The sequence below is a fragment of the Morone saxatilis genome, unplaced genomic scaffold (genome assembly GCF_004916995.1).
Source record: "Morone saxatilis isolate NCDOM2014 unplaced genomic scaffold, NCSU_SB_2.0 Contig16, whole genome shotgun sequence".
Lineage (NCBI taxonomy): Eukaryota > Metazoa > Chordata > Actinopteri > Moronidae > Morone > Morone saxatilis.
Window position 1 is genome coordinate 12406135 of NW_023339718.1, and position 14841 is coordinate 12420975.

General features: G+C 38.2%; 1 protein-coding gene across 2 annotated transcripts in view; it reads left to right on the forward strand.

Annotated features, from left to right (window-relative positions):
- ipo11 (importin 11) overlaps positions 1-14390 on the forward strand; it is a 101093-nt gene extending 86703 nt beyond the window's left edge. Inside the window, exon 30 of one of the 2 annotated variants that reach the window (XM_035658377.1) lies at positions 12334-12498. In XM_035658377.1, coding sequence (XP_035514270.1) covers positions 12334-12498 — 165 coding nt within the window. Of the gene's footprint in view, positions 1-12333 lie in introns of both variants that reach the window. The other variant, XM_035658378.1, reaches the window with a different exon arrangement.
- The last annotated feature ends 451 nt before the right edge of the window (positions 14391-14841 follow it).

Sequence of the window (14841 nt, forward strand, 5' to 3'; positions counted from 1 at the left end):
CTGCTTTTGCTGCTCTCACATTTTGATTGATTGATATCTCCTTGATGTTCGTTAGTTTGGTTGCACCGGTTGGCGTGGTACACCTTTATCATTCTTAGGACATGGTCACACACGCGTGAACTTTGGTGAACTTTGACCAGCGAAGTCGCAGCCTCAACCGATAGCAAAGAAGTGTTTGTGGTTGGCCTCGGGTGTTCGACCTCGGCAGGCGATGGTCACTCCCCTGCATTTGCATGTGTCCCCTGCATGGAGTCTGTTGAGCTCATGTAATTAGATCACAGCTTTGCCCATCAGCACCTTAACAAGACCGCAACCTGCTGTTATAAAGAACAGCCAGATATTAAAATATAAAGCATGCGCCACAGGGAATGCAAGACTTGCTAGATTGCCCACTTACATCTCTGCCTATCTCTGTGTTAATGTTGCAGCTGTGCAGATTGGATGATGATGAAGCCAAAAGTGTGTTTAGTATTTTCACCTGTCAGCTCTTTGGATTTGCTGGGAGTTAATTAATCTGATTCAAGTGATGTGAATAATTGATCTTTTGCCTGACAATTCAGTTGTTAAACTGATCTTAATGCATTTTAATTACCAGCGTGAAGCGTATTCATTCTGCATGTGGCTCATTACACTGGAAACCAATTTCTGTGTTTTTGATTGGTTGTTGATGAAAATTCACACTGTTGCCTGCTTTTTCTCACCCTTAGTCCTATTCACTCCTTGTCAGACAAATGGCAAAAGTATTGACCTGTTGGTCTTTGCTCAAGACAGGTAGATTCATTAATGAAATAAACCATTAACCTTGATTGACTGAGAGCAAATGCTGATCTATGGTACATTATCCCTTGGCATATTGCTGGCAGTTCAAAAGTATTGTCTAAAGAGGGATTCCGAGCATGCGATGTTTACTTGATGCTGTTTGCAAAACCATCATTAAGCCATATTATTAATATAATTCTTTTAGTATTGAAGGCTGCCACTTGCACATCAAATGCTGGTAAAACAGAAAACCCACAGTATGTGTCCAGAAAAATATTGCTAGTTTAAATGTAAGGGTGAGTCCTAGCTGCAGCGGCTATGGGTTTGACTCCGACTTGTAGCCCTTTGCTGCGTGTGATCTCTCGCTCTCTCTCCGCCTTTTCCTGTTATTCTTAACCTGTAACTATCAACTAAAGGCAATAAATAAATATTAAAAAAAAGAAGAATAAAGAAAGGTGCTAAATAAGTGCAGTATATTTAACATAACGTCTCACTGCATAGTTTGCAGGCAACCAAACAACCAGAAAAAAGATTACTATACTTACGTAAGATTGAGTGTCGGACTTTTTAAGACTTAGAATAGTACCAAACTTTTGCACTGTAAACAATTCCGTCCAGTAGAAGTATAAGCTCAAAATTGTCATCCATTAATTGAGAATGACTCAGTTATAAATGCATTTGACATATTTTTTAATTTGTTTTTTGTTGTGCGATGTGTATTTTACAGCTAGTAACCCTCACTGAACACAGTGTGGTGCACACTGGAAATGTCCTATCACAATATGTTGCATTGCAGAAGTCAAAGCAACAACAACCTCAGTCTTATCTTTTTTTAATGTTGTTTCAGACTCTTCAGACTCTCATGCATAAAAGCAGTCACATTTATCTGTTTTGGGTATTTCTCAGTCTCTGTCAAGACTTGAGATTTGGAAATATTTGAGCAAGCCTATGTGGCTTGCACACCTCCTCTATCTGATAAGAAGTGTTTGTTTTGTTCGCCAGCATTTTTAATGCTCAATGCAATCTGTTTTTGTTTTTGTTTTTCCTTACTTTCTGGGCTTTTTTATGCCTTTTATTTTGATATTACAGATGAAGATAGACTGGAAAGGGTAGATAGAGGAGGGGGGACGACATGCAGAGAAGGGTTGCAGATTGGAATCAAATGTGGGGCACTGCTGTAAGGATTTGCAGGACTACATGGGGGGGCACTTTACCAAGTGAGCAACTGTGTGCTTAAGTGCAAGTTACTAGTTGTTCAGATTTTACCAGCACTGGGTCATGGACTTTTAGCCTCTTAGAGAACAGAGAAATAGTCAGGTGTGCAGGGAGTTTCTGTTTGTATCATTAAGTCATACTTTACTGAGCTATCTCATTTATAAAAACTATTTTCAAAATGCAAATATTGAATAAAATCAGCAAATCCTGCTGGTGTTACTGTAAGAAAAACACATCACGTTATATGAAGGCACCCTGTGTAGTTTTCTTGTAAATTACATTTACATAATGTATTGTGTGTACTGTATCTTTTAGGTCTAACAAATATGTTGAATGCATTTGTTTGCACTTTGCAACATTTTGGCATGGTAACGCCATCAACTGTGAATCTGCACAATAGTGTGAATACATTGAACTGATTAATTCTTCTTGCTTCAAACATTCAGGAAAACTCTGGTGCCCTGTGAGAAAATCATCTTACAATTATAGTTACAAATAACAGTTTTTCTATTCTATCTAGTATATCAAATGCACGGCCTGTGCAAACAAAGAACCAAAGTTAAAGATATGATGTTATGCAAAGAACCTTTCCATGTGCAACTCTGGTGAGGGGAACTGACTGTCTCAGTAGCCAAAACAAGTCAAGATTTTATGGTCATATGAGCGATTGGCTGATGATACCTGTAAGAGCATGCTTAATATTTTTAAAAGGCTCTAAATGTTAATTAAATAAAACAACAATACAGTCTTTTGATTGGGCTTGATTTGGTTGAACTTTATATGTCTCTGCACATTATTTTTTTGAAACTAATAATTAAAATGAAATGCATTCCATTAAGTATTCCAAATAAAGTCAAACATTTTGATTTTGTTGATTCATGAATTAGTAAGTTTTTGTCCTCAAAGTCTGACAACTGGGCACCCACAGTGTTAGTGTAAAAAAAGATATTGGTCTTGGTCTTGTTAAAATAAACAAGCAAATTAAACACATTAAATTTAGCTTGACAAGCAAAGGATACTGCATATTTGCAAAGCTCCAAATATGAATTCAAGTAAATCAATTTAGCACTAAGATGGTTGTTGCAGTGTATCGCAAATTACATTATTAAACTCACATCATCATTATCATGATTAAGAGCATCAATAATTAGAAATCTTCTGTTTATATCACAAAGAATTGAAAACGTTTCTTCATATTTGGGATGCTCTTCCTCTGTCTGAGTGCTTTCTATTTTTTTGTGCATTCCCTTATTGTAACTATGACAAAAAGTTCCAAACTGCGAAAGTCGCTGACTGCATCCTTCTACTCCTGAGTCCTATCTTACAAATGCATAAATTTGTCTTTCATTGCCTTCCAGATGGCACAGCAGATTTTAGACAGAATTTTGCGTATCACTGTTTGACCCAGCTTGTCGCTCAAAGCCCCAGTTGCAAGATTTGTCTAAGTCACAGCCAATCACTCAGTCAAATCCACTAAAGCACTGTGAGGCTTTTAAATTGCCAGAATTATTTATAGGCTATTATTTATTACAGATAATCAAGGCCATCCTACAAGGCCATACTTCTTCAGAGTTGCTGTAGACCTTGTGTTCCTCTCAACACCAATACTCAGTTTTTGAGAATGGTCTTGCTCTGCAACTCTTCCATGTTTCCACCAATTTTGATATTGTGTGTACATGCATGTGCACACTCTCACACCCAAAGGTATGGGTTTGGTATTATGCACCCTTATGACTGACTGACTGCTAAAGGGCTCTTACATTTACGCCCTCGATTATAATGCTAATTAGGGTATTACAATTTGTGCTGCGTCATTTAGCGAGGAAAATTACTGCAATCAAGTTCTAATCCTCCCTCTAAGTCAAGAGACCACGAACTAATGAAACCTCACAAAAGGAAAGAGAGGTGTGTGTTTGTGTTTGGGGGTGAGTTTACGTAATCTCTTTTTCTTGCCCTTTTTTTCTATGACTGTTGCTCTGACCTCTCCTGTCATACATTTTAAATTCCACTTGTGTCTCTCTTGATGGCTATTTAATGGTGCTATCTATTTTCTGTATGGTTGATCAATCTTTGTCCCTGAATATATTAACGCTGACATATGTACATGACCTTATATCTCAGCTCACTCTTCTTTCTCACTCTGTTTGGTTTCTCTTCTATTTAGTCAGCGTAGTTTAGGACCCACTTGTTATTTAGGCAAACACAACAACACATTTGAAAAACACAATACATTACAAAGAAAACATTGTTAAATCTCTGTTTTTAGCTTTGTATTAGTGCGTCTGTTAAAGAGAGTGGCTGGGAAGATTGGGTGTTTTGACAAACATGGGTGGTTATTCCACTTGGGCTTAGGAGGGCCAGGCTTTGTTCTTTTGCCTCCAACTGCGATTGCCTGTTTCGTGTTTTAGTATATCACAGATTATAGGTGCTGTCACTAACATATCCTGTCTTTTTAAGGGGTGTTTTTTTCTGTTGTCACACACAAACAATAAAAATTGTGATTTGGTATGGCAAAATCTGTAAAATTAGGGCAGTTCAAATCACTATTTTGTTCTTGTGTCAGTTACAAAATCTGTATTGTGGTTTATATTTATCAGTTTTACGGATTAGCAAAAGTACTATTGTCAGGTCTGTAAAATGTTGACAGTCTTACCTTTTCTGAAACACTGGAATCCACATTATAATCCATGACCAGGGTATATAAATATATTTAGTTGTAGTGGGAAATGCAAGTGTGATTTGGATGGATGTACAAAACAAAACACTAAATTTACAGTTAAAGTTACAGGTGCAACAGAACACACTTTAAAACGTTCAGCCAGAGAGGGTAGTAAAACACTGCTTTTTATCCTGTATATTATATTTAAGTAGCCACCTCTTATTGTTAGTGAGATCCTCAAGGTAGCTTTGTTAACCATAGCAGCACGGGAGGGGGAATGCACAAGCAGCAAACTAGTACAACCATAGATTTGCTGACGTCAAACTTGACACACCACTGTGCTTGTTTCTATGCACTCCTGGTGAGATCTATGTTGTTGTCTCCCGGTGTGGAATAATGCCCCCGGAACTACTCTACCGACATCACTCACATTTAAACCTCTTCTTTATGTCCAGCTGGGGTAAGCCATTGATTGGTCAAGACACAGTCATTAGCGACCCTGATTGTATTTATCAGATAGGACATCAACACATCACTGTAAAGCTAAGAACACACACATTGCTCTCCCTGTCCACCTGTTTTTCTCTTAATAGAAAAACACAAATTCCTTTTAGACAGTCGAAATCACTAACAGATCCTTAATTACACACACAAGCACACAATTTAATTTGCCAAAAACAAGTCTGTGTAACCAAATTAGTTTAAATTGCAATCGTTTAAATTATCATAGACTTACAAACGTTAATCTAAGGTATAATTGGGACAGTTTAAGAGCTCTGCAATGCAGACATGAGGTTAATGGTGCTTTTTGTAACTTAGATTAATTATAAAGGGGAACTTTACCAATTTCACAGATTAAGATCAGTTTAGTCACTGGGAGTACTACCCAGCCTGTAAAAACAGTTGTGTAATGCCTTTCTTTGGCTCTGGGGGAGTTTTGTCAATTTTGAATAAATTGCCCATACAGATTCACACTTTTGGGATCGAGAGACTTCCTTTTTATGAAAGAGAGAGAAAGACTGACTGGTGCCAAGATACCGTATAGTGTGTTTTACGAGCATAATGAGTGGTGCAATGCATGTTGCACAAGTTGGAATTGAATTGCTCTCCAACTGAACGTGAATAACGAATGATCTGAGTCTTTGTGTCAGCCACTGCAAAGACTAAGTTATGCTTTAAGAGCTGCATCAGGTTTGAATGTCTGTGGCCAGTAGATTTTTGTGTGATCTCTTTTACATTTAAACATCCAGTGTCTAGGCATCTAGTGGTGTAGTTTCAGATCGTAACACTATCGCTTCCTTCTCCCCTTCCAAGTGTTAAGGAGACGCTACGGTGGCCGCAAAACCCACGAAAAATGCAAACGCCCCTATCTAGAGCCAGTGTTTAACCTGTGTTTATTTTAGTGGCCATTTTACATTAGGTAAAGGAGGCCAGACTTCTACTGCTGTGGGCACACATCATCATCGTTATCGTCATCATTGTCATAATTAAATTTTTTTTTTTTTAGCACCTCTTGCCTACTTCTATATTCTGTCTCCTCTGCTTTTTTCTCTTTTCAACTTCTCACTAGGCTACTATCAAACCCCTTCCACATTCTTCACATCTCATCTGTCTCTCTTCTTTTCATCCTGCCTCTCATTTATCTTCTACTCTCTCCGAGGCATGAAGACCAGTGCTTCTTTATCAGTGAGCCACAGCAGGGGGCATGTCACTTTCCCCCCTATCCTTTCCTCTCATCATCACTCTTTTCCTCTCATGATCACTCCATTTCTCTTCTTCCTCAAGCCTCAACTGGCCTCATCTTTCCTTCGCCTGCATTTTTTTTGCCTTGGCAGGAATATTTGGTTTGTGTGCCATCAGGCTGGCTGTGTTCCTTATCTTCATGGAGATTGCTTTTTATTCATCACTTGTTTTCAGTCCACTTAGGATGTTGTTGTAGCTATACTTCTCCACAGAGCAAAAAACACTCCTTTTTTCTCTCTGTTCATCACACCTCTACTCTTCCCCCTATCTTTCTGTTGCCTGTATCTTTACCTCACACCTCTGCACCCCCTGATTGCACCCCCTGATTACACTCCCTTTTATCTTCCTGACAGTTCAAACTTTAAAATGTAAAACTGTTTGTGGAGAACTTTCCTCCATTGACCTAAACTAAACTCTTGTAGTGCTTTCTGGCTGTTTAGATGACTAGTTCTTTCTTAGTGCTGCCAATGAAGTGCTGCCTTGATTTTTAATTTAATAGTTTTTTGATTTATAGTCAACATATATAGTCTTTTACCTTTAGTAAATTTTACATTTTGTGAGATGCTACACACTGATCAGCCATAACATTATGAGCACTGACAGGAGAAGTGAATAACACTGATTATCTCATTATCATTGCACCTGTCAGTAGCTGGGATATATTAGGCAGCAAGTGAACGTTTCGTCCTTAAAGTTGATCAGAATCCAGAAAAATGGGCAGCGTGACGATTTTAGCGACTTTGACAAGGGCCAAATTGTGATGGCTAGATGACTGGGTAGGAACATTCAGGATACATTCAATTAGCAGTGAAGTTACTCTTTTATGCCACTTTTAATACAGAATTTCTAAGTCTCATGCATTTATAAATGCCTGTAGACAAAACAAATAAAAGTTAAAGTTATGCATTTACTTACGTAAAAGATGGTGCAATTGTATGTGTGAACATAACAGTATGCACCACATTAACCTTACATCCGATATCCAAGACAGAGACTTGATAAGATCCACCTCATGCCCCTGGAAAAGCACCCACTCTGACCCACTATCTGCTCTATGTCAAGTAACAGTAGAGAAATGACTTTGTAGACACTGTGATAACCACGGCATCCATCTGTGACAGCAGCAGGTTTTTTAGGTCACAGTGTCATTCAATTAGGCTATTGATTAACTGATTTGTGTCCATTTACAAGACATAAATAGAAATCCTGGACTGTTCTGGCTCTTTGAAACATTTTATTGGTGCTTGGTTTGTGTGTAGCATTTAATGCATTTTGTAAGAAGTATTTGACGATGTATATAAATAAATTGATGAGGAACACTGTCTGACCCAGACCATTAGTCTTCACATCCAAGTAAATATAATAAATAAAAAAAGCGCATTTTCAAGCAGCATATTAATGTTTTGTTTTACACAAGCATGAAGCTGTTACAGCATTTGTTGAGAAGCACTTGTCTTAAACAACTTAATGCTTTGAGTGAAATTTGACCACTTGAGAGCAGCTTGCAAGTCTAGTCAGCGTTGCCGAGGGCGACTGGCTGCCGAGATGATGTGTCATAAATTAGCTGATGAAATTAACATCTGCCCTCAGTGTAATCCTCAGATCCACGCTGTCAGTATCCCCTTACACAATACACTTCTTCTTACTTCAGTACATCATACAGCCCCACAGCTCGTTACATCACACTCTCTTCACACACACTCATGTACTGTATTTGTGTGTTTGCCGTTAAGACGTGAGGCACCACAGGATATGAGATAAAGGCTGGAAAAGTACAGGTTGTTTCATCATTTACTCCAGTTAGCAGTTGCCTGCCTGACTTGGCTTCCTTTAATGTCTTCTGCCACAAACATGCTTTTCCGCTGAATGGAGCAGGCTACTGTGGTGAGAAAATAACTGAGAGGAATGGAGTGGTAATGAACACAAGTTGGCCTATAAATAATTTTTTCAACCTTCTGACCTCTCAAACATGTTCTTTTATTGTTCATTCCTCTCTTCTGATAATCAGTGAATGTGTGACTGCTGGTTAGTCCAAGATTTTCTAATTCAACAGTAGCTATATGTAGTTGGTTTTTAATACGAATGTGCTTGCCTTTGTGTGGACCTGTCATTCAGAGAGTGGCTGTTTGCACACTTGTGGGTATGTTTTTGTGTGTGTGTGTGTGTGGTTGTGGTTGTGTGTGTGTGTGTGTGTACTTCGTGTGTGTTAAAGTGGGAGATGTTAAAAATCTCCGGTGCAGGCCAATTTTGAACAACATTGATGTTTTTACAGTAATGGCATGGGACTCTTTACTTTGTTTGCTTTGGAAAAGGGCAGCGGTAGTCCAGGGATTGCATTAGAGATGAGGGCTTTCACAGGCTCTGTTATTTCATCTGTCTCTCTTCATCTTTTTCTGCCTCCTCTCATGTTGCCCACTCCTCTCTTTGCTCCTCCTCTCTTTCCTGAACAATGAGGTACAACTGTCTGTGTCCCACGTCATATCTTTTCGTCACTCGCTTTCTTTATGCTGATCTTTGCTACGACATCATTGTGCCAGTTCCTGGTCGTCCCTTTTCTTCCATGTCAATACTCCCTCCTCTTGCATTTGTGTTTCCTTGTTGCCAATTTCTTTACTGTCCTTTTCACCTTTCTGGTATTCCTAGCAATCAAACATCCTCACTTCTCCTTGCCTCGTGCCTCCTTTGTTCTTTCTTCTCTTACTTTTTCCCCCAAGGATGTTGGTGAATCATGCTTATTGTTCTCATTGGTAGCTTTCATTCTTCAGATTGGTTTGTATCAGTGCTGTGTTTTTGTGCGCAGAGTCTCAGCACAGCAGGTGTTTCCAGCATATTGCTCTTTATCACAGCGCTTTGTTGTCGGCTAACTTGAACATTCTGCCTTTTAAGCTCATGTCGACCCATTACATCGTGTTTACATTCTGCTCTTCCTCTTAATTTATCTGTTCTTCATCTGTGGGGCTTTTTACGCTTTGTATTAATCCTTTCAATACATAATACCTGCCAACCACACCCGACACACACACACACATACACACAGATGTCACAGACATGCACACACTTATTTTATATTTTTATCTCTTTCTTAATACAAACACAACATATATACTGTCATTCAGTATATTTGATGTGCCCAGTCCTCTTATATCAGGCACATAGTTGCAGAGTCATCACACACTGTACAGACTTGTAATTGCCTATGCAGATTAGTTTCATTAATGACAGCTTTTCCATTTAGCTACTCTCCAGCAGACACTCTTCACTAGTTTGATTGCACTATAATGACAAAGAACTAATTAGCATGACAAGTATTCTTTCTGGTGATTGGCTAGAGACCAGGAGTTGTCATTACAATATTCTGCTTCTTAAAGGACCCAAAGTTTTTTTTTTTTTTCTGAGGGATTTGTGGGGCTCTTCTGGGACTGCATGAGTAATAGTGCATAAACCTGCTCAAATGTCAAGTTTGTGTATGTTAAATTATAAAGAAGATCCAGTCATGGAGGGGGTTTGTGCTTATGTAGTTCACTACATTAACCTGCTTTCAAAGGTTTGAGGAGGAGGGTCATGCAACATTATGTAATAACAGTTAATTTGTGGGTAAATCAAAGCAAATTAAAGACCCAGAATCCAGCTGCAGGCAGGCGGGTGCACAAACTCTCATGCAAATACACACACACAAATATAACTTTTAAACCCTTGGTTATTAAAGGGTGCATGACAGATTCAAATTTGCATAATGCTAAAAGTACCATTTAGATTTTTTTTTTTTTTTTTAAATCACATAATAAAAATGTGTATTTATTTTCCAAAACAACAAAGTTTTATACTGTGGCTATACTGTTCATACTTTCAGACTTTTCCATGCAGTTGTTTTCTTCTGCCTTTGCTTCTTTCTAAAGAAAATAAATGACAGTATGCTTGCCAACAGAAACGTGTTTGCTCTAGTTAGCCATGTAACTTTTCTGTGCTTTTTTACTCTGTTGTCAAGGATTATTTTTTCTGTGCTGATGAATGGTATCAGTTCCATATACTGTATCATTTTCTCTAGCGCAAGTTTTGTGTTAGATGTGTATGTCAAAAAGTTTTCCTTCCTTTTTTGCCAAAAGTAACTTGTGTGAGAGCATTACTGGTGAATGTCCTTTTTAGCTACTATTTTTCTATTTTTGTTGATTGTGGATTTTTGTTAAGCAGAGCAGTGTAATTACAAATTATATAATTAGGTTTTTTGTTTTTTTAGAATTAATTTAGTTATACAGTCAATAGTATCAAAAGAAAGGTGTCTTTATTGTTGCTCAGATAAAGCCTCTATATATTGACCTGACTTTATGTGTTTGTTCCTGTTATTTACTGTGAATAGGGCTTGGGTTTTACCTCTTTTTATATTACCCTGCAATGGAAATGTAATGTATAGTTGTGCTCCAGATTGTAAGGTAGAAGTAGGGCTGCAGCTGTCATCCACCTCTGGTTAGCACACCCACAGCCTAACCGCAAGTGTTACCGGCCGAGCCTTCCCCTTTAAGGAAGGGTAGTTACATTACTTTTGTCAGCCATAAAGTGTGTAGATAAGCTCATGTTGCAGTATTCTTTTACTGTTTTCAGCTGAGTTGGTCCAGACTGTGGACAACCAGTTAGCTATTTAGCAGCTATAAATCAAGTTAAAGACAATAAAATAGTGTAAACTGGAGGGAATGTTTTGGAGCTGCTGAGCTGGAAGCCGCATGCAATCAGATGATTGATCATGTTTTCTTGTGTGATATTTTTATAACTGCTAACTAGCTTTTCAAAGTGAAGCACTGACGTTGTGCTATTGTGCTAGGCTAAGTGAGTTTTACAACAGACACTCAACAGAGTTTTCATTTTGTTTCAGCTTGAAATGATCCCAAACTTTAGATACTTCATGTTGTTTTCTCTGGCCAGTCTCTTCTCTTCTCCCCCTACAGTGCGCTGTATGGCTGTAAATAGTACAATGCTTTAAAACTCAAGTTTCTCGAGTTACTCGAGCAATTGTTTCACCCCTAAGTAGAAGTCAAATAAGCATATACTGTACATTTAAGTACATTTATAGATCTGAACTACAATATGTTCTTCCATACCACTACAGCAACCAAAGATGGTGGTTTTAAAATCAGTGTAGTTTTAGTTATCTTTACGCCTTCTCCACAGGACAGTCCTTAATTGTCCAGGAATTTAGACTTGAAATTCACCACGTTTGTCAGTATCTCTTACCTCTTCATGTCAGATGTCCCACCAGTATTAAATGTGAGATCGTATTAGCATGACAACAGTCAGTGCAGTGCATAACTGGGCTGAATAGTTAGATGATTGGCCAGTACGAGGTCATTGTTAAAAAAAAAAAAAAAAAAGTTTGCAAAAAAGAGTCAAAGACTGATTGCAATCTCTTCCGCTATAATATAAAGTGCAGGTTTGGGAGAAGCTTGGCATAGTATTTAGACTGTAAAGCATGGTAGACAGAGCACGCTGAAGCTATTATCACATACAAAATCGAATCTGGAATACCTGAACAATAATGTGAAAGCCCATACTGACCCAGCCAAAACCAGACTTGAATCCCTACAAAAAAATATTCCAACTTGAATGAGCTTGAGCAAATCTGCAAGTAAGAACGAGAGAAAAGGAAATCCCCAAATCCGGAACAGTGCAGACATATCCAAGAAGAATCAAACCTTCAGTTGCTGCCAAAATATACCCTCGGACGAGACTGAAAAAGAGATGATGCCTGCATTTAATTTTCAGCATTTGTTTTGAGAAATTGTGTTACTTGAAAAGTATTTTGTTTAGTCAGTGCATGACAAAGAATATGAGCAGCTCATTTACTGTCAGTAAATTTAATATCTTTGGTAACCCATGGGCTTTCACTCAAAACGCTGACTTGGAGAAACTTCCTCGGGCGGCATCTAACTGTAATTTTCCCCTTCTCCATTTTCTTCATCCCATTACAGTTGGCCCTGGAGGACCCGGTGCACAGCGTTTCTCTCCAGCAGTTTGTCTATGAGAAGCTGAAGGCACAGCAGGCCCTGATGGGAGACCAAGGATTTGGGGTCCTGATGGAGACCGTGGACACGGAGCTCGTCAGGCAGCTCCAGGAGTTCCTCCAAGGCCTTTGAATTACATCTACAATTCTTGCTACCTTACACGAAAATCTTTGCCCAATGCTACCCTCTCCCCCATTTGTGAAAGCGTACTGAAAAGGCTAACAGTCTGCCCGACGTGTGGAGTCCTAATCCAAACCTTCCCAACCTCTACCCATGCTATGCCTTATCTATATTCAGACTTAGCCTTGTCGACTGCCCTTAGCTAACACCCCTCGTCCTTTTCTCTATTTGAATTCCTATACATCCTTTTTTTTAATCAAGATTGGGTCTATGTGGGTACTTAAAAATGTGAAAGTACTTCACTTCAATATCCACATAAAAACACCACCACACTAGAGCTTCCACTCAATTCTACTAGTTTCTTCTCTTTCTGTGGTTTTAACGTGAAATGGGTAGAAAATTGGACGGATGGTATAAAAGTTGAGGGGGCTGAGGAGTATGAAGGAAAAATCACCTGCAGGTGCCAGAGCAGGAGCCGCGGACTATTTTCAATGGAAAAACATACAGATTGTAGCAGAAATGTGGATAAACCATACCTAAAGGACCTAAAGCAGTGTTTACAGAATCTATTCTTAAAAATAGAAAAAAAGAAATGTAATTTTGTATGTATGTAAAGTACAGTATGGATGATATTCTGCATGATGCTATTTTACTTTTTATTTTGTTTTTATTTTGTGTTAATTTCTCTTCCATTTTTAAAAATAATAATTTTGTCATAACCAGAGGTCAAGATGAAGTAACTACTGAGAGAACTATAGTGTTCTAAAGTGTTTTTCTTTCTTTTTGGGGTTAGAGGGAATTTTTCTTGACAGTAAAATGGGTGATTTTTAAAGGGTTGATTTGTAAGAGTGCTGAACCACATTTCTATGTATATAGATACTGCTGCTAATTGATGGTGTGTCGGAGCACTTTAATAACCAAAAACTGTTTCACATGTTTTCGTCTTTTTCTCACATCATTGGACTTTAACACAGTGGTAGAAGGCCTTGGAGCAGGTCAGCAGGATTGTGGCAAATTAGGCTTTAGTTGCATTAAGACCCACATCTTGAATTTTTGCTGTATTTCATGTCTCAGTGCTAACTTGTACAAAATACTGGACTGACTGCAAACATCATTATGTAGTGTCTTTACTATTTAATTTAAAAAGGTTTTGAGGAATTCTGACCTAAGTGGCTGTTAAAAAGAAAGTCACATTGTGGAGTCAAAATACATCATGTTTTGTGTAGCTGCCCTGTCAGTTTTTTCTGATACGTCGTTAATGACTTTTTAGTTGTAGAGATGAAGCTTTGATATATTTGATTGACAGAAGAACCAGTTGTTCAAGGAGGTTTTCTCAGAAGAATAATTACTTAGAAGTTTGGCAAACCTATATTATAAAGAAAAAATTAAAAATGTGACAGAATTTTGGCATGTGGACCCGTTTCAAGCAGAATCTGAAACGTGGTTTAGAAAAATATCTATTGTTTGTTGTAATTTGAAAACTCAGAGAAAAAATTACTCTGGGTCACCCTGCCTGTATGGTCTATTCTTCTAGAACTTATAGATGAATATGGTTTGATTCTCATTAGGTTGGTCAACCTCCCTGGGAAGGAGAAAATCCTGACACTAGCTCCTTTGACACTGTGATAGAGTTAAGTAGCAGTCAGAATTACGGCCTTATGCTGTCAGCCTTACCTATCCTTGAAACTCGAAAGACCTTTCTTACTATTATGTTAATTTCTTAACTAGTTTAACTTTAGAGGATTTCTGAACTTGCATTCTGTTGATGATGGTTATTATTAAGTTTAGAACACAACACGCAGTAGAGAGATGTTTTTTTTGGTTATAAATTTGGTTTACGTGTTGATGGGAAATAATCCTTGTTGCTTTTTCCAAAGCCTTCAATAAAGTGCAGTAATCAGCCAGTCTGTGTATATCCATTAATGATTTTAAGAAGCATGTTATTATAAACACCAGTCCTATTGAAACTGTTTGAAAAAGTATATTATCTGCTGTGCAGTTCTTTGTATTGTTGATTTCAAGCGGATCAGACCACATGGCCATTGAGGACCTAAACAGTGATGGCGGAAGGTGGAGTAGGAGTGTCTCAATGCACTGAAAGAGCAATATCATGGTAAGCATATACTGCCAGGTGTGCATGTGGTGTCCAAGCTATGACCACTTTGGGAGTGACCACAGAAAAAAAGGAAAATGGTTGGATAGATAATCACAGAGAAGGAATAGTACAAATTGGACAATGGCATGTACCCAAAGAAAGGGAGGGAAATGGATTGACTGGGAATGGGAAAACAAGACTAAAGTCTAGAGCCAAGCATGCTGTCAAAAAGTAAACCAGCAGAAGCTTCTTTTACCAAC